At 34.8% G+C, this 21,047-nt stretch overlaps 1 protein-coding gene across 5 annotated transcripts in view; it reads left to right on the forward strand.

Annotated features, from left to right (window-relative positions):
* The window catches only part of DIAPH2 (diaphanous related formin 2), a 919,127-nt gene that overhangs the window by 374,125 nt on the left and 523,955 nt on the right, over positions 1–21,047 (forward strand). For all 5 annotated transcript variants that reach the window (XM_065538079.1, XM_065538080.1, XM_065538081.1 and 2 more), the window contains 2 exons: positions 6,047–6,148; positions 8,274–8,368. In XM_065538079.1, coding sequence (XP_065394151.1) covers positions 6,047–6,148; positions 8,274–8,368 — 197 coding nt within the window. The remainder of the gene's footprint in view (positions 1–6,046; positions 6,149–8,273; positions 8,369–21,047) is intronic.

Consider the following 21,047-nt stretch of genomic DNA (forward strand, 5'->3'; position numbering starts at 1 on the left):
TGTTAATTTGCAGTAACATGTGCTTCCTGATTTGGGGTGTTCTTGTATAAACTACAACCAGTAAGATTTGTTCTTTAATTAGGAAATCACTACAAAGTATGTGTGTGTTATCCCTACCATTAGAACCATTAGTCTTGTTTAATGTGCTCTGAACTTCAGAAACACTCTTGGTAATGCCATTCCTATTGCTTCAGGTACTACGCAGGTGTCAGAATGAAATCTACCTTTCTGTAGGATGCCTTGGTTCGTGTGCAGCTGTAGGCAACATGGAGAGGGGAAGCTTCACAGCTGTAATATGTAGCATGTGCGAGGAAACAGAAATGGAATCTCTTCCTGCCTATTGCATCAGCTTTCCCTCCCAAGGTTTAGCAAACACATGTGTTATTCCTCACAAAATAGACTCAATAACAATTGAACACAAAATTGTGGTTCCTTACAAATTGATTCATCTTTACCAGCATTCTTGATTATTCTTTTCCATATTGTTTGTAATTCCTGTCTACACTTGGCCCTTGGGATTTCCAAGGTTAGCAGTTTGTAAACTATAAAAATGGATGGGAATATTTGTGTAATTTATTCATATGAATTTTATTTTTATGTCAAAAAATGGGAAATTACAAAGGCTAATGTAGCAACCGCCCATCTACCAGCTACCCAAAATGAACAGATGTTAACATTTAGTCATATTTAATCCAGATCTTTGCTTTTAAGGAAATAAAACATTAGAGTTAAAATGGAAGTTTCCAAGGTTCTACCTATTCCAGCATCAGATTCCTCCTCTTAGGCAACCACTGTCATTAGCTGGCTAATATCTAGCCTATGTTTTTATAATTTTGCTACATATATACTCATCTATCAACAATACACAAGATTAGTCTCTGTTTTAATTTAGATGAATGTTATACTGCATGTACCATTTTACATAACTTTAATTTTTCCACTCAGCATTGTATTTGGCATCAATCCTTGTTGAAATATATAGCTGCAGTACAATCACTGTAAATGCTGTGTGGTATTACATTGTATTAATATACCACAATTTATCCATTTCATAACCCCTGGGCACATGGGCTGTTTATAACTTTTCTACTGTTATAAACACTGTTGCAGTGAACATTTTTGTCTCCTTGACCATTTGACCTACAAGCAGAAATGTTGGGCTGTATTTATGACAAGCATACCTTCAAATATATCAGATGTTGATACATGTGTTTTTTAAGTCATTGCTGAATATTTACTGTCAACTGTTGGCATAATCAAATTCTTCTTTGTATCTTCATCAATACTTGGTATTGTGAGACTTAAACATTTTTTCAGTTTGATGACTGTTAATGATATTTCTTCGGTTATTTTCATTTGCATTTCCCTGATCACTGGTGAAGTTTAGCATGTTTTCATTACTAGCTATATCACCTTGGACATATGATTAAATTTGTCCTTGATTTCCTCATTTGTAAAATGACACTGGTTAGTACCTATCATATAAAGTGGTATAAAAATTAATGCCAGATACAGAGCAGATATGTAATAAAACTTTGATTTTGATGGTGCTTGTGAAGATTGTATTGGTGGTTACCAGTAGTAAAACTACTACTACTGCTGTGATTTTTGTTTTTTAATACTCTCATCTGTTGTGTATTACATATGTATTTATCTATTGATCTCATCTTCCTTGACCTTTTTTGCCATCAGGTTCACGTGATATTTCTGGAAACGCATACGGATGATTCAGAATAGAGTAGAAAATAACAAAAAAAAATCATTAAACCTATCACACGCAAAAATCAGAGTACATTTCCCCTACCTTTCATTGCCATTCTTGCACTTATTTTAATATTATCAAGTCATTAATTGAAATTAAAATATTGTATATTTCAACCAATATGTTAAAAAATTATTTCCATGTAGCTGGAATCACCTCTGGAATTATATCCACATGGATAAAATATGTGTTTAAGTATATATGGATCACAGTTCTTATATTTGTATGTTATATGTAAAAGAATAGTTGGCATTTACTTCTTAAATATACAAATATGTATGCGTGAAGTTACGTAAATGTTCACTGTGTTTGTTGATACTACTATTATTAGCTTTATTTACTGTGGCTTTGTATATAGTGTACTTTTTTGTTTATTTGTTTTCCTGAGACAAAGTTTCTCTCTTGTTGCCCAGGCTGGAATGCAGTGGCGCAATCTTGGCACACTGTGACCTCCGCCTCCTAAGTTCCAGTGATTCTCCTGTCTCAGCCTCCGGAGTAGCTGGGATTACAGGCACATGCTATCATGCCCGGCTAATTTCACCATGTTGGCCAGGCTGGTCTCGAACTCCTGACCTCAGGTGATCTGCCTGCCTCAGCCTCCCAAAGTGCTGGGATTATAGGCGTGAGCCACTGCACCCGGCCTATATGTAGTGTACTTAATAGGAAGGGACATCCTTTTAATTCTCCTCATATTTCTTATAATATGATACAACACATAATGTGATGCTGATTTCAAAGATAAGATGTTCCCTAATATAGAACTATGCTTGCAATAAGAAAATGAGAATTCACTGAGTAATATGCATGTATTCATCTAAGCTATATTTTTATGGATAAAGAAAATTATAAATGTTAGGTACCTTTTGTGGATACTTCCATAATTACTGGTTTACATATGACCATGCAGTATGAGTAGATATTTATGTGTTGTGTACCATTGTATGCTCATGCTAGGCTAATTCATAGTAGGTGTTCAAGAAATATTTGGTAGATTAATGAATGTGATTCTGACTATAGAAATCAGTCTTTCTCACTGAAATTTTAAGATAGTTATACAAATTTTGTTATGATTCATGGTTAGTTATCACTATGTAAATCATCTAATGTTACCTATTTAAAATATTTTAATACTTGCTACAAATTATAACATCTTGTCACATGTTCTGTGTATCCACTGGGATAGCAGAAATTAATAGGAGATTCCTGAACATTGCCTATATTAGATTGGGGAAAGCATATAACCATGTTTACTTTATTTATGCTGATGAGCATTTCGCAGTTGTAAAAGAATACATTTATAGTACAATTGCTTGTAAAAATCCATGTATTAAAGGAAATATAATAATACTCAGTGGGCATTTTATCTTAGATAATGAGTATCTTGATATTAACATATCTTTAATAATAATATACATGTCTTTATTATTAGGATTATCTTCCTACAGACTGTATTTTTTAATGTTTCATTATTATTCTATTAGCAGTGCCAATTTACACACTCAAATTAATTCAATCTATTGGATTCAAACCCATTTGCAAATGTTTTTTCATTTGTATGGGGAAGGTCACGTTTCACTGTAGGCCTCATTATGAACCTGAGGACCATAGGGCAATTGATGATAAAATCAATTCAGGAAGTTTTTATATCGAAACTTAAAAAAACTTTTTAGTTTCATCCAAGTAACTTCAAATAATTATAGAATTGCTAGTTATTTAATGTTTTGTAACCACTAGAAACATACAGAATAAAAGTATACTAGGATAAGTGACATTTTGAGGTCACTATGAAAGCAGGCAATTTTTAACATATGATGTGTTGAACACTATTGGGATATTTGATGTCTCATTGCTGTTCCTTGAATTCTCTATTTATCTAAGCCTGTGGTCATGCTCCCTAAGGAATGCTTTTAAAAACAAGAAGGCCAAAGGCAATAATAGCCACTGGTCTGTAATTATTTATCATGGCAAAAATATGATCAGTTTTGAAAGCCTGTCTAGTTAGAGAACTGCTTTAAACTTGTTTTTCTCTTGTGATTCTCAAAAAAGCAGTGCCCACTCATGGAATTCTTATCACTTTTCGAACCCAGGATTTAAGCCAAGTTGTATAACACAAGGAAAATATGTTGGGATTCAAGAAAGAAAACTGTGAACTCTAGATATTTAGGGCATCTAATCTTAGTTTTAAACAATTTGTTCGTTTGAAAAGGGGAGAGGCTAGACCATATTTTAATTAAAAAATGCAAAGATATAAAGTCATTAAATGAGCATTATCTATTCCTGGGTTAGTCAGGATCCTGTTAGTTTGCAGAAGCATCTTTATAGGTCCTTCATAGCACAGCATGTTTTTCCTATATGTACTTGGCTAATTAGTCTCCCATAGTGAATTTTAAAGCATATTGAGAGATTAGGAAAATTTTCTTGACTATTTCCTTGACTGGGTTCAAATTAGTGAATGATTCTAGAAGTAATTTCAATATGATTCAGATACTTCACATTTTATAGACAAAGGGAAAGGCTATTGGACTGTCATTTTCTTGTGTACAGTTGTCTTAAGCTGGAACTGACTTGACAATTAGAATAAATCAAAATGTTGATGATTGCATATGAAAGACTCTATGCTCCTAGAAAGACCCTTTGAAGAATATTTGAGATATGTTTTAATATATTTTAAAACATATTTAGAAATATAGACAGATAAATATAAACGTAAAATATGTTCTTTTAATATATTTTAAGATAAATATATTAAAAGTCACTTTTCTTCCAGTAGTAGCAATGACTATTGTGTTGAATCCACATGGCAAAGATCGTAATTTTAAAGTGTTAATTGTTATCCATTCTCCTTAGACTGCACATAACTTTAGGTTGGCCAGTCTGGTAAAATTTAGCACTGTTAGGACTTTAGTTATTCAGGTAATTTATTTTATTAACATCTGCTATTTCTGTAGTATGCTCATTTAATTTTTCTGTATTTTGTATTATTAAAACAAAGGAAGTCTTTATGGACTTCCAATATTTTGATGAATTCTATAGAATGTTGCAAAAGTTTCCAATATGGTAACATCTATAAACATATTGCCTTAGTAAAAGTGTACTGTGGTTTTATGTTGCTTTTTCTCTAAAAAAGAAAATCGATAATGCATTTGTGGTCTTTTTAACAAAGATTAGATGAATTAAAATAATATCATTATTGCCTCAAAATGCAGTTATCTTTTTAACATTGATAAAGCAGCAGCATGATTATGGTCATATATGAACCAGTGATGTAATTTAGCAGCACGAATTTGGGAGCAAGGACTTAACACTCTATTTGACTGAAAAAGTATTGGCTTTATTTTTCTCATATTTTCTGATGGCCCCATTACTTACAACCCTGTTTTTATATTGGAAAAGGTAAACTGCCAACACTTGAGTACAATGGTAGCTATACAATTTCTATACAGGAGGGGTTTGGGGATTTAACTTAACGCTTTATTTTCATAGCAGACAGCCACATTGTTTTTTGAGCTGGCCTACTTGGGGAGTTGGCTGATGGAGGTTATGGAAGGCTAAAGCCACTCCTTGGCACTGCTACTCCTTACCTTTTCCGTGCTTTAAACTGTTTTGAGTTATACTGTTACCTTCTGAAGAAAGCAAAGTAAATCTTCTGTTCTAAGGAAGCAAATAGTATTTTTCAAATAGCGAGGGATACAAAGCTAACTTACGCAAAAGATCACATTGCTGAGTCTATTTAATTACATGTATGCAAATGGTGCTACTGTTGTACAAATTGCAAATGGTTCATAGCTATTCTTCAAAACAGTCTCAGCAGGAATATTTATATGGCAACCTGTTTAGCAGTTAAACTTACCTTAGGTGCTTTAAAGCAATTTCACTGAATTAAAGAAATGTTTAAATTTTAGCATATTTTAAGAGAAATGCATGTCTTCCTTTTCCCTCAATTAGCTCAGATTAGCGAGGTTGTACTATATATTTAATTCCAGTACTGCTGTAGGTACCTGGTAAAGGAGTAATTAATGTTGTACATTAGGTAAGAAGGAGCAATTGATTTTTGGTTCTATTTGGCTTATCTTTTCTGCTTAAGTGCTGATATTTAATTTGTAGTGAAAACTCTAAAACAGCTCTGTATTTTTATGTTTATCCTGTTCCTTGAACTAATGAAATAAACACATTTATTGATTTCAGAATGAGCTTTATTAATGTAGTTAATATACCTTACTAATGTTATTCCGTGTACTTGGATTAGTACCATTATTGTTTATGAATCAACATTTTTTCTTTCAGTTCAAAAGAATGCAGAAGCATTAGAAGAAAAGAAGACTGGGCCTACAAAGAAGAAAGTGAAAGAACTGAGAATTTTGGATCCCAAAACAGCTCAGAATCTGTGTATGTAATATTTTCTTCATATAATTGGTATAGGTAGTGGTGAAAGGGGTGGGAGCTGTTTAATGTATTTCATCAAAGTTGTAACCTTTTTAACAGGCATATTTAGCATCTTCTGGAAACAAAATTCTGTGTAAACATGATTTGGTTGCCTTTTTGTCACTTAGCCGCCATGGAGAAAATTCTAATTCAACCTCCGTCAGACCAGATGAAACTTGTGAATAGTAAAGATTTGGAAAGTAATGATAATAATACACTGTTAGAGGACATAGTGAAACATAAGGCAGAACTGATAAAAAGTGATTTTTTTTTTTCCTTCTGTCTAGACCTGGGATTGATAGTTTTAGAGTATTCACTAGTTACATTGGGCAAATCCTTCTACTGCTATTCCTTTATGTCTGAAGTAATTGTGATGTGAGCTACTTAAATTGTTAACCTTAACTGCATTTAAAAACTGGTTTGTGAACCTTTAAGCCTTTAACAAACCGGTCAGCCATTAAGTATACTTTTGTTAAAGCAGATGGACAGTTAAACCCATCTTCATTTATGTAAGCCTTTTAAGTTTTAGCATACTTTTCCCTCTGTCTTGAATTCAGAATTTTTGTTCTGTCACTACAGTAGACTGTGTTTAGATTTTGCTGATACTAAAACACTATGCATCAGAAATTTCCACACATTGAGCATTTCTAATTGCACAAAGTAATACCATGGGAGTTTATTTTGTTAAAGAATGTGGTATAGGGAATCATTACAATAAACAACACATCATTCTCATGTCAGTAGAAATGTTGCTATCAGAAAAGCAGTTTACCAGTAGCTGTTGTGAATGTGTAAATGTACTTATTTGATAGTACATTTTCAAAGTTGATGTTCAGTACTTTTCTTTAAAACACAGTATGATCTCAATTGCTGGTTGATTTCTGTCAACATTATTCTTTTAGATTGTGGAGATCTCATTTGGTCTTATGTATAAGGTAATCATTTGCCTATAGAGTGAGGATTTTGTTTTCTTTTCGTATGGCTGAAGGCATATAGACCTTTTCATGAAAAAAAAAAAAAATTCTTAGAAATGTTCAAGTTCTGGGTGCCAGGCATGGTGGCTCATGCCTACAATCCCAGCACTTTGAGAGGCCAAGGCAGGTGGATCACCTGAGGTCAGGAATTTGAGACCAGCCTGGACAACATGGTGAAACCCTGCCTCTACTAAAAATGCAAAATTAGCCTGGTGTGGTGGCGCATGCCTGTAATCCCAGCTACTTGGGAGGCTGAGGCACGAGAATCACTTGAACCTGGGAGGCAAAGTTTGCAGTGAGCGGAGATCGCACCATTGCACTACAGGCTGGGCAACAAGAAAGAAACTCTGTCTCAAAAAAAGAGAGAGAAAAAAAAAAAAGAAACGTTCAAGTTCTGGTGATAAGAACACGTCTGTGTTCTTTAAAAAATATGTTTAATGGAACATGTTGTTGCAAGTACCTTCTGAATAATCCTTAGCTATTCTGGGTTTAATTTGCTGAATTATTCTAATATGATATGATAGATTTCCACTTAAGAAAAAGTTGGCCGGGGAAATTGTGAGTCAGTATATAAAGTAAGCAATAGTATACCACAGGAATATAAGCAGGAATGCAAAGCACACTGATGATTTAGGCACTTTAATTTTTTTCTTATGTGGGAGAATTGCGGAGTAGATGGATATAATTTTTTATTTGGTTATTTTATTGTCTTTCCTGAGAAATACTGTGTTGAATGCATCTGACAATCTCCACACTAAATTCTTCATTAAATAAAAAGGTCAACTTGAAATAAAATCTCTTAAGTTTTCATGGGTCATTTTGTGTATCATCCTAATCTAAAAGGCATAAGCATATAGTCATTAGTAGGAATTTTATTTTGTGTGTAAATATGCACTAACTATAAACATTAGAGCCCGAGAAAATAGGCCATTTTGTCTAAATGGATAGAGTGAGTAGTCCATCGAATGGAACAACTTTTGTTTGTTCATAATTCTGTAAATTAGTATTAGTGACAAGTTTCGTATTTTGAGTCTATGAAATGAAAATCAGGCATTTATTAGGACTTTAACATGTTGATGCTGTTCTACTTTTAATAAAATCAAATTTTATTTTAGCCATCTTTCTGGGATCATATCGCATGCCATATGAAGAGATAAGAAACATTATTCTGGAGGTTAATGAAGACCTGCTGAGTGAGGCTTTAATTCAGGTAACTTGGATATTTTCCTTCTGAAATTCATTTTCACAGATTTTTTTGGACTATTCTCTTCTCAATGGAGTTGTAAGAAAATTCTCTTCTATATTTAGATTTTTAAAAAGACATTGAGTAGTTTAATAAAATCAGGAATATCTAGCTGTGTTGCTAGTAAGAGGACTCAGTATAGAAAATCTAGGTTCTAATTCTGTTTCTGCCACTTATAAGCTGTATATCCTTTTCAGTATAAGCATATGCATATATAGACATATCACTGTCCATTATTCACTGTACATACAATTACATGTACTTCATCACCAAAATGGCTCCATTAAGTATATATTGTTCTTAAAATTTTATGGGTGAAAAAGCTGAGGGGTCAAGAGGTTAAACAGCTTTCTGAAAATTAGTGGGTATTTAACATACCCATTGTTAAGCTGAGTAACTTTTACCCAACTCTGTTTGGGTACATAACATGTATTGCTGATTATGTCCAGCACTGTCTGCATTTTTTATTTCATTGAATCCTACAATAATCCTATGAGATAAGCACTATTATTCTCATTTTACAAATAAGGAAACTGAGGTTTAGAGAGATTGCCCAATTTCACAAAGCTTGTAAGTGGTGTAAGTGGCAAAGTACCAGAGCTGGGATTCAAAACAATGTCTATCTTGACTCTAAAGCCGTTATATTATTCTGCCTTCCATGAACAAACTGTTGAATCTTTCTAAACCTCTATTTTCTCATTTGCAATTACAGGGTCATTGTGAGGATTTAACCAAATAAAGTGCTTTGTATAATAAAGGACTATACGGATCTAACGCATTATTTGAATTCTTAGTATGTCTGGCCCTGTCTGGTTTAATTTTTGAAAGGAATAACTGTAAAGATTTTTGTGGAAGCATATAGTCATTGTAGTTTTTTCTGTTTTTCTTAATTTTGTTGTTTTTTGTTTTTGAGCCATGCAGTTGGTTTTGAGTTTTAGAATACATCACATAGGGCCGGACGTGGTGACTCACGTCTGTAATCCTAGCACTGTGGGAGGCTGAGGCAGGCAGATCATGAGGTCGGGAGATCGAGGCCATCCTGGCCAACATGGTGAAGCCCTGTCTCTACTCAAAATATAGAGAAATTAGCTGAGTGTGGTGGTACACGCCTGTAATCCCAGCTACTCAGGAGGCTGAGGCAGGAGAATCACTTGAACCTGGGAGGTGGAGAATGCAGTGGGCCAAGATCGTGCCACTGCACTCCTGCCTGGTGACAGAGCAAGATTCTGTCTCAAAACAAAATAAAACAAAACAAAACAAAACAAAAACATCAAATAGTTAAATAGCTTATTCTATAACTTTAACAGTTTTGCCACATTCCCTGCAAACTCTGTAAATCTCAGAGAACCTGCATACATAATTTGAGCAAGTGGTATCTCTGTGGAAATCTCCTCTATTTTGGATTGTAGGCTTACATGAAAGTTTACCTCATGTATATGTCTTAAATCTAGGCATGAGTTTTTAAAATAGGACTAAGGTTTAATAAGATGACCTATGTCATCGCTTTCTTGCTTTTAGACCTCCATTCCTTTTTCTAAGCCTTTGTCTCTTTATCTTTTTCATGAATCTGTACATGTTACCCATATCCTGCTTTACCCACCAATTTCATGGCTTCTGTTTGCTGAGGACTTTTTAAAAGCCAACTTGCTTTCCTTCTCAGTGCCAGATACTTTAAAGTTTCTTCTCAATCCTTACCCTTTTTGATCCAAACCCGTTTTCTTAGTTTTGCTTGTGGAAAGAAAACAGTTTAACATGTAGTATAATATACATAATTGGAATTGTGCTACTTGGGTACGGGTATAGGGCCTAAGTGGTGAGTAACTCAGCCAAGTTTTTAAGGTTAGTATTGCTTTTATCTAGACAAATAAAATGGCTGAGTATCTTCTGGTAAAGAGGATGCATGCTCCTGGGTAGAAATAATTACATGATTTTCTAGTTCCCAAGAGAGATGGCTTCCCTCTGTCAGGAGAAAAGACTATAATCAGTAGCACCTTTTTCTCCCCCCAATTCCAGAACATTTGTTTCAGTGATGGAAAAGTAACATCAATTTGCCATTCATATGAGCTGTTTACCATTTATGTCTAATTACCATGTAGCACATCGATAATGCATGGCATTAAATGTGTATCATCAGATTAACTTTGTTGTAAGTTCTATTTGATTACAGTGCTAAACTCCATCCATGCATAATTATAGTTTTTTGCTCATGTAGCATAGTTGTCTCCTCATAGCAACAAAAACAAACAGCAATTAATGATACGTCACTTCCCAGAGACTTGAATTAACAGTAGTAGTATTTTCTCTTCCAGTATGGGTCAATAGGCTCTTGCTGGGCAGACAACTAATAGGATTTAGTTATTTGGCAGGATAATTGTCTTACTTAAAAAAAAATCAGAAAAACTTTTATTTAATCAGCAAGATCCAGCACCAAGTTGAAGATTATTAATAAACATCAATTTTCATTTTATTTCAAAATATCTAAATTTAAGCTAGAAAATGAGTTCTCTATGTGGGAAAAATTGAAATGACCTAAAATACTTGCAGTAGCACGTAGAAACATTTAAAAGTACACCATATCCTGAGATTGTCGAGGAGTTTTTAATGTATGTAATTATGAGTTACTGTCAAATAATGTGTACTAAATTTTTGTAACTTTTAGAATCATTATTCTAGCCTACAAAATTTGTTTCAGTATAATTTAATTTGATCTACTGAGAGAAAAATCTAAGACCAATCAGTCAGTGCTTTTTAGGATATCAGTGGTAAAAAAAAATATGTATATAGAGCATTGACAGAGTAATGAAATGAGCGGTTTGAAAAAAGTGGTGCATGTGTGAAGGGAAAAATAAAATTATGTTCTATTTGAGGTCATTAGTGCATGCAAATGATTCTAGGTAGGGAGTTTATACTTATATTCTTAAGGAATATGTGAAAAAAAAGATGATCAGCATACAAGATAGTATATTATTGCTGCAGAATAATTTGTCAAGATATGATAAAGCATGGGTTGGTAACCTGGAGTTCAAAGCCCTCTTTGGGGACCCATGGAGAGAATTCAGGGGGTCCTAAACTTGTATGTGAAGAATATTACATCTTTATTTTCATTAGCTTCTAATTAATATTTAGCATATTATTTAAGAGTGTAGGCAACAGACCAAAGTAGTATTAACAGTACCTCTAACTTTTTCACTAATAGAAATAATAAATATTTTCATATCACATTACAGTTGTGGCAGATATCTTGAAATACTGTTACAGTCATTAATACTTCAAAATTACAGTACTTATTAGAGCTGTGACTAGAGATTATTTTTAATGCTTTAATCAAGCACTTCTATCATTATATCACTATTTTGGTAAATATGTTGATAACTATTTAAATGTAATTGGTATTTTATGTAATCCTATTTATTTTATTTTATCCTGATATAGAGGTTCACAGAAGGTGAACTGTAGGTTAGGGTGGGCTGTGGTTAAGGTGGTCTTCCTGGAAGAAGTGTTCTAGACTTTGAAACACTAGTAGGATTCAGTTAGAGAGGGCTAGGATAAGAGAATGGTGGCCAAAGGCTTGAGGTATATAAAGGATAATGTCTTTATTTTTCTGGTATAGATAAGAGGTCATATAGGGTAGCAATGAGAAAGAGCATATAAAATATTAGTAACTTGGTGGTGGTCATATTGTAGAGGCACACAGATAGCAAGTTGGTGACTCACAGGTGCTCACGCTCTCTACCTCTCACTTTCTCTCACCTATGTTTTATTTGGCCTTTCTAGTGCCTAATTAGTGAAATTTTAATGTCACACACTCTCCAGTTTGCCACAGATCCCACCACTCCCTATTGCATTTTACTTACTCTGACTCATTCCTAACCCCTATATACACCAGAAGTTTTGATCCCTAGTAGACAACATGAATGCTGAGCTATTGAGTTTGGTCATGGTCAAATTGTGTGCTTAGGAAAGGTACTCTTAGCTGCAGTATGTCAGATGGCTTGATGTAAAGAGACTTGACATAGGGAGATCATTGCAGTTTCAAGCATAAGGGACATCATTGCAGTTTCCAGCGTAAGGTGTAATAAAGCCCTGACTATTTCAGAAGCAGGACAAAAGGGAATTTGGGTAAATAAGAAATTTTTAAAGAATGATTAATTGAAAAATCCTGGTAGTAGAGATAATGGTTGTAGCCCTGACACTGAGAGGCAAATCAGGTAGGGGAGAAAATACTTTCAGGGCAAAAGAGAAAAATTTTACAAATAACATTACATTGGAAAATGTACTGGAGGTCAGAATAGAGGCTGAGACTGAAAATAAGAATTTTTGGAGTCATTTGCAAAGAAGTGACTGTTGGAATATCAGGACCAATGAAGTTCTTAAGTTTCCTCATGAAAAATGTAACAAATGGAAAGTTAAGGACTGCATATCTGGGGACCGTACAAGTCAAGGGGATGGGAGGTATTAGAGAAATCAGAGCAAAAGGAGTCAGCATATCAGAGAGAAGGCCAGGATGCTATAGTGTATCATCAAAGCCAACATAAGAGGCTTTTAAAGAGTGATGAATAAGAGAAGGAGATTGGGAAAAGAGGTATTTCCTTCATTATGTCAGCTTATAATGACTTATTTAGTTTAAATAGTTATTTTTCTATAGTTTTTTCTTGAAACAGTCTGCACTACATACCAGACACCTGTATTCCTTAAGCAAATGTTCTGTTTATTTGTGGTATTTTGGTCTCTGTCTCCCTTATAAGGGACATCTGCATTCCTACTGGGCATGCAACTGTCTGGTGTCCTATCTATTGTTCTTCTTCCACTTGCATTGTTTGTTTGTTTGTTTTTTGACATTTCCTTCCTTCCTTCCTTCCTTCTCTCCCTCCCTCCTTCCTTCCTCTCTTCCTGCTACTTTCGCTTACATTCTTTCATTCCCTTCTTCCCTCATTCCCTTCTTCCCTCCCTCCCTTCCTCATTTCCTCCCTCCCTTCCTCCCTCCCTTCTCTTCTTCCTTCCTAAGTAAATCCTTTCTTTGATGAAAGACCTTAATTTTACTTAGTAATACCCAAGGTGAAATAAAACTCCCGGATGCCTCCATACCTGGAAATTACAGAAATACCTCCATAGATGTTTCTCTACAATGCATACATGGGAATATGCCAGCTTGCTTCTACCCCCCACAACCTCCCTCCCTTGCCCCACCAATAGTTTCTACATATATTGGCTGTTTTACTTTTCTGACGCCCATTTGAGTAACCAGCACTGTACTCAGTGTGTGGTGTTTATAGATTGCCACATGATTATGTTTTCCCAAATGTGATTTTCATCTCAAAACAGATTATATGATCTATATAACTTATTATTGGGTACCAACAGAATAATCAGAATGACACGAAGATCATCCAGTCCATTCCGCTGATTCCAGGCAATGCTACACCTAAGTCATCAAAGATAGATGGGTATCTATTGATTCTGCAGGGAAAAAAGATTCTTCAACTTCCCTCAATTAACCAGTTCTAGAGTATAATTATTCTTACAGTCAGGAAGTTCATGCATGTGTAATAGTAGAGCTCGTTTTTGTCTCCTCAATCCATCTTTGTAATCATTGATCTACTTACGTGGCTATCGACCATCTGTATTTTATGCAGGCTTGTGAGTCTGCATGTGTGCATTCACTTTACGAGGGCTGATGACTTTAGAAGACTACAAGTATATCAATTAAGGCTATAATGGCATTAGTATTGTAGAATTTGAAAACATTTTTCTCTTAAATAACAACTTGTATTCACCATGTTCATTTTCACAAGTCTTTAGGGAAAATGAAGCAGTAGCAATGACAGTAACAATCATAAAACATTTCTTTCTTACTTATCATCACGGTGGAATAATTATGGCATGCTTTTGCGGTCTGAAAATTCTTTTATCTATGAGCTGCTCTTCTTTCGCGTCTTTTGCTTTTAAATAGGTGATTTTTTAAAAAAATTGTTTGTTGTTTTTTTCTTTTACTGAAGTTTCCTTTGACCCTTGTTTGCTACTTTCAGTCTATTGTTATAATTACACATATTCCAAGCAAATGTTTTGGCTGCTTATTTTTATTCTCTCTATGTCTATTATTGATTAATGCCAGTATTTCATTTGTCACTATCACCAGTTGTGTTGTTGTTCACAGAGAAAGAAAAGGTAGCTTTAAACAATTAATTTTTTCTTGTACTAATTGGGTTGTGCAAAATGTTTTTAAAATATAAAAGAGTGAGCCTATGGCCATGTGTGGTGGCTCACACCTGTAATTCCAGCACTTTGGGAGGCTGAGTCAGGTGGATCACATGAGGTCAAGGAGTTTGAGACCAGCCTGGCCAACATGGTGAAACCCTGTCTCTACTAATAATACAAAAATTACCTAGGCATGGTGGTGCACGCCTGTAATCCCAGCTACTCAGGAGGCTGAGGCAGAAGAATCGCTTGAACCCAGTAGGCAGAGGTTGCAGTGAGCCGAGATCGTGCCATTACACTCCAGCCTGGGCAACAAGAGTGAAACTTCATCTCCAAAAAAAAAAAAAAAAGAAAGAAAAAAATTGAGCCTATTTACATTTTGAGCAAAACGTAAGTCTTACTAACAGTTCAGTAAGGTGCGACCTCAGAAATCATATTTTATGCTGCCTTCTTTATGGTAGAACTTCATTAAAATTTTGGTTCTTTCATACTATAGATCCATTGGGTCTGTTGAAATGAGATGATGGTCAGGGTAGAACAGGAATTTCCTCATAAGTGTAAAACTTGGGGCTGCGCGCAGTGGCTCGTGCTTGTAATTCCAGCACTTTGGGAGGCCAAGGAGGGAATATCACTTGAGGTCAGGAGTTTGAAACCAGCCTGACCAACATAATGAAACCCTGACTCTACTGAAAAAAAAAATACAAAAATTAGTCAGGTGTAGGAGTGAGTGCCTATAGTCCCAGCTACTCAGGAGGCTGAGGCAGGAGAATTGCTTGAACCTGGGGGGTGGAGATTGCAGTGAGCCGAAATCATGCCACTTCATTCCAGCCTGGGCGACACAGCGAGACTCCATCTCAAAAACAAACAAACAAAAACAAGTGTAAAACTTGGTAGGTGGCCTCTTTTTCCTTATATAAACTTCCAAAATCTGAACTGGGATATGAAAAGCAAGGTTATACCATAACCCCTACTCTAAGTACTAGCTGTGAGGCTACTGCTAGACAAAAAGCATTAGACACTTAGCCTAAGAGATTCAGGGGACAGGGAGTCAAGGCTGTAATGTCCTTGATGGAATTATCAAAGTGATAGAGAATAATCATGATTTCCTCTCCCAGCTAGCTCCCTATTCATTTTTTTGTAGCATACAAATTTGTTTTAAGTCCAAAGCTTATTGACTAGTCATGTATTTAACAAATTATACACATTTGTAATTGATCGTATCTATAAAACTACTTTCTCTTATGTACTAAAGAGATAATCAAAACCTTTCCTTCCATACATAAGGAATAAATCTTTACATTCTTTTTGCAAGGTTCTATTATAATTCTAGATATCCTCCTATGTAAAATAGAAATGTACCTAGTTATTAAATCTTTTAAAGAGTTGGGATAGTTATAGTATAATCTAACATAATATAATATAAAATTTAACATGCTATGGCACACTTTAACATAGTATAATAATGGGTATAACATAAGGGTATTTTAACTAATCTCTTTAAAATATTTTAGGGACGCAGGAAGGAATACACAAGGGAAATTTAACTCTTTTAATTTCTTAAACTCAGTGGTAGACACGTAGATTCTTTGTCTTTGTATCCATCTTCGTGTCTTAAATATTACACAATGAATAAATTTAAAAGTATTTAGCAAGTGCTGAAAGCATATGCTTAAATCAGGTTTCCTCAACTTTGGCACTATTGGTGTTTCGGGCCCATTTTCTCTCTCCCTCTTTTTTTATTTTTGACTGCTGTCCTGTACATTATAGGATGTTTAGCAGTATCTGTGGCTCTATCCACTGGATGCCAGTGGCAGCTCCACCTCCAGTTGTGACGACCCAAAATGCCTCTAGACTTTGAAAAATCTCCTCTGGCGTGCAACATTTTCCCTGGCTGAGAACCATTGTCTTAAGAATTACTTTTATTTCTGAAGTATATGTAGTAGTTTCAGAATGTAATACGCTCCCTGTCATTTGCTGTTATTTTCTATGTTTATTATGAACTTCATGACAGGTTTTGGACATTTAATTAGTATAGGTTCAAACAAAACGATACTGTACATTGAAAAATTCTATATCCCAGGAATGGGAAGTTCTCATCTTAAGGCAGAGTGCATTCCCATTACATTGCAGATACCCCTAGTCAAGCGTTGCTTAAAGTACAGGTCATAATTATTTTCTAGCTCTGGATACAGGCAATCATATCAGTGTGAATTGGCTTTTTTTCCCCCCTTTACCACATAGTATTTACATGTATAGTTTAATAGTGCTGAGCAATTCACTTTACACCATTTTTAAAAACTTATTTATTTTTGTTTTGTTTTTTAAATATGTCTTTTAGATAAATAAAATAATATCACGGTAACAACTTCTACTCTGAAGTGAAGAGAGCTGGGTCTGAATCCCAGCTCTGCCACTTACCAGCCATATGAATGGGAGAAAGTTACCTAACCTCTCTGAGTCCATTTTCTTTTATCTTTTAAATAGCTAGTAAGTTTGTTGAAAGGATCAAATTAAATAACACATGAAGCAGTCCCCTAGCACATTGCTGGTTACATGATAGGCACACAAAAAATGTCTTTTCCAGTGAGTAGGAGCAGTGCAGTTACAATTGGTATTTTGAAATATTTTCCTTCAAAACTTACAATTGAATAGTCAGCCCTCAGTTTTCGATGTTAATGGAAAGAATTATCAGCAGGGTGATAATTCTCCTGGGGCTTCTTCCTTTCTCTGTACTGTCTGAATCCCAGAAATAGAGATATCAAATAGGGACAAAGGAAGTATCCAGGAGTAGTGTACTATTTTTGAGGGGACTATTCAGAAACCTCACTTTAACCCCTTTGATCTTTACTTTTCATGCTTTATGTTGTATTTTAGTTGATTTGCATGCTGACAAGAGAAATGTAGTCTTTAGAGTAGAAAAATATAATTGAATGACAATAAACTAGTAAGGGGCCTCTAGATAAAGAAATCAAAGGAAAGTTAAAGCAAGAGCTGCTTTGAGGGGACTGCAGTAGGTGAGAATGAGGACTCTAGAATGCCATCAAAACCTTTTAATATTTATACATATTCTATAGATTTTTAAAAATATTCTGCTTCAATAAATGAAACAAAAGTTTATCCATCAATTGTTTCCAACAGCTTTAATGTGTTGTTGGATTTATATTACTGTAAGTTATTCATGTCTTTGGTGTTGTAAAATTTGGCTTTCAATGTTTGTATTATTTATGTTTGTATTATTATTAAAAACTGAGATGAGGCTATCATAATTTGAGGTCCTTAAGGCAAGTGATCTGAAAATGTTTTAGGAACCTGGTGTTTTTGTATTTGCATATTTTTTGTTTAGATTTTGTTTTATTTTAGTATACTGGGTGATATTAGAATCATATACTCTATATTTAGAATCATTTAGAATATATGAGAGTATTTGAAATCATGGCTATATAAAATTATCAATACCTAAAATGAATGAAATTGTATTTTTTTAGTTTGAGTATTACTAGAAAATATTTTGTAGAAACCGAAGTACCTAAAAGTAAAAACATGACCTTTTCTGAAGGTTTGGCAGTAGAATAATTTTTTTTTTTTTCTTTTGAGACGGAGCCTCGTTCAGTTGCCCAGGCTGGAGTGCAGCAGCGCAATCGCAGCTCACTGCAACCTCTGCCTTCTGGGCTCAAGCCATTCTCCTATCTCAGCCTCCTGAGTAGCTGGGACTACAGACCAACACCTGGCTAATTTTTGTGCTTTTAGTAGAGATGGAGTTTCGCCATGTTAGCCAGGCTGGTCTTGAACTCCTGACCTCAGGTGATCTGCCTGCCTCGGCCTCCCAAAGTGCTGGGATTACGGGCCTGAGCCACCACTCCCAGCCAAGAATGTGTCATATTAAATAATTAATCAGGAATGGTGTGACCGGTTCAGAATAACTAGTTAGGATTTAATATCAACTTTGAGTATTTGTTCTAATAAAGCATTGAAAAATATAATAAATACTTAGGGAATAGCAAAGCTAGATGGCAGTTCTAAAATGTGGCTTCCAGAGTGTTTTCAGTTGATCAGAAGTAGGAGAATGGGTTTAGTATATGACAGCAGGCAAAGGGGATAGTTGTTAGATAGGAGTAACCTATAGAGGTATCACTTTACAGGAAAGACCATAAGCAGGATTCCCTCCTAGGAATGTCTAGAAAGCATATGGATGAAGGCCAGTATGATAGGGAGAATTCTACCTGATGGAATGCTTAAAATATCTCTTTTTTCTTCTCTCCAAATTGTGGAACCTTTCATTTATGAAGTATTTACTAAGGTGTGACCATTCCCTTCAGCCTTATACACATTGTGCTCCAATTCATAGTATGTACATGTTGGAACACTATTTACCCTTTAAAAAGAAGGAAATCTTTGAACCTGCAGGACATTGTGCTAAGTGACATAAGGCAGACATGGAAAGACATATACTGTGTGATCTCATTTATGCAGTATATAGAACCTAAAAAAGTCAAACTCATAGAAGCACAGAGGAGAGTGGTGGTTACCAGGGACTGCAGGTGGGAGTGGGGGTTAGGAGATATTGATCAAAGGATATGAAATTTCACATAGGAGGAATAGTTCAGGAAACTTATTTTAGAACATGGTGATTATAGATAATAACAGTGTGTTGCAGCTTTGAAAATTGCTAAGGTCTATTTTAAATATTCTCACCACAAAAAACTAAGTATGTGAAATAATGGATATGTTAATTAGCTTGATTTAGTCATTCCACAGTGTATACATATATCAAAACATCATTTTGTATAGCATAAATATGTATCTTTTTTGTCAATTAAAAATTATTTGCCTTTGTATCTCTGTCGTAGAATCAGAGGCCACCAAAATTAAAACTGAAGTAAGCTTTATAAATTACTCATTTCCCTTATTTCACGGGAGGAGAAACCAAGGCTCAGAGAGGTTTACATCATATAGTCAATCTGGGATCACAACTTGGTTCATAAGATGCTCCATTTATTGATTTTTAAAAGCCCATTGTTTGACCTGTTTTTCCTTGCTGTGGTATGCAGGTGGGCGAGTGGGTTGGGGAGTTTACTGCTGGACAGCAATAAAAAGTAGTAACAGAAAGTTTACTAATTAAAAACACTTTGTGCAATCTCTTGTCATTGGAAGTCAGAGTAGAAATTAAATTATCCCTTAAAACATCTTCTTCCAGTATTAGATGACATTATAAATGTCTTCATTGACATTCATTATTGTTTATGTTGTGAAATATATAATTAGGTGTCAAAAAATAAAGACTTAATTTTACTTAATGCAGTATAAGGGGCATTGGACTCCGTTTCTGCATTAATAAGCAGCATTTTAGTAAAATGAAAGGGTAGTTCAATTACTAATAAGATGATCATTAATTTTATCCCATGTGAAGGATTCTGAGTGACAGAACCATTTAATGAAGTCTTTCAGCTTTGTGAGAAAAATAAGAGTACATATTTTGGCCTTCATTTTATAATTTTTCTTCAGTGTATATAGCTGAATAGTATTGAAAAATTAGTTGCTTCTCAGGAGAAGCAAAGAAGGTGTCTGCTTTTCTTCCTTGAGTGCTATGACAAATTGCCACATCGTCTCTTTGGAGTTTCTGCTCTTCGGTGGTTTATACTTAAAATGCCACTCAGTGTAGTGGAAAAAAAATTCTTTTGGCTTTCAGTCATGTATTCTCTATATGACCTTGGGCAAGTCACTTTTCTTCTTTTAGCTGTATATTTTTTGCCTTTAGAAGGGGGGAAATGTATACTTAAAAAGTTGGTTATTGTACAAATTAAATGTGAGTATATGTTAAGAACCCTTGCAAACTATAAAATATGAAACAAACTGAACACACGTAGAGATGAGTATCTTAGACATTTATTTAGCTGTAACCTATCACTCTTTCTGGCCATTTATCTAAAGAGAATTAACACTTAAACATTCAACTAGTACTTGAAGGAGCATCCCAAAAATAACTCCTAGTCTTCATCCTTCCCCCAATAAAGGCCTATAATTCTTATCTCCTGGAATTTTTTTCATCCCCTCTCTCTTCTTTGATCCCAGCTCATCATGCATTCTTACTGATTGAAGATTTTTCACTCTCACCTCCCATGCCCATAGGACTAGACTACTATTGTTTTCTAGTTGGTCTTTGTCTGTAGACTTTCTCCAGTCTAGCGCATCACATCACTTGATTTGACTAGCCGTTCTTTTTCCTCCATCAATTCATTTTCTTTCTTAAGAAGTGATCACAATGATTGCCACCTGTTTTCTTCCGTTTTTAAGTGCTGTAATGGATCTCTAGTTAATCTCTAGAAATTGGAGAGTCTCTCAAAGTCTTGATTTTGAATAATCTGTGCATGACTTGCATTAGCTCTTCTCCATGCCTTTGCACCTGTCCTTCCATCCTTTAGGTGTCTTTTTTATCTTTTAAAATATGACTTAA

This window comes from Macaca fascicularis, chromosome X, assembly GCF_037993035.2.
Source record: "Macaca fascicularis isolate 582-1 chromosome X, T2T-MFA8v1.1".
NCBI classification, from domain to species: domain Eukaryota; kingdom Metazoa; phylum Chordata; class Mammalia; order Primates; family Cercopithecidae; genus Macaca; species Macaca fascicularis.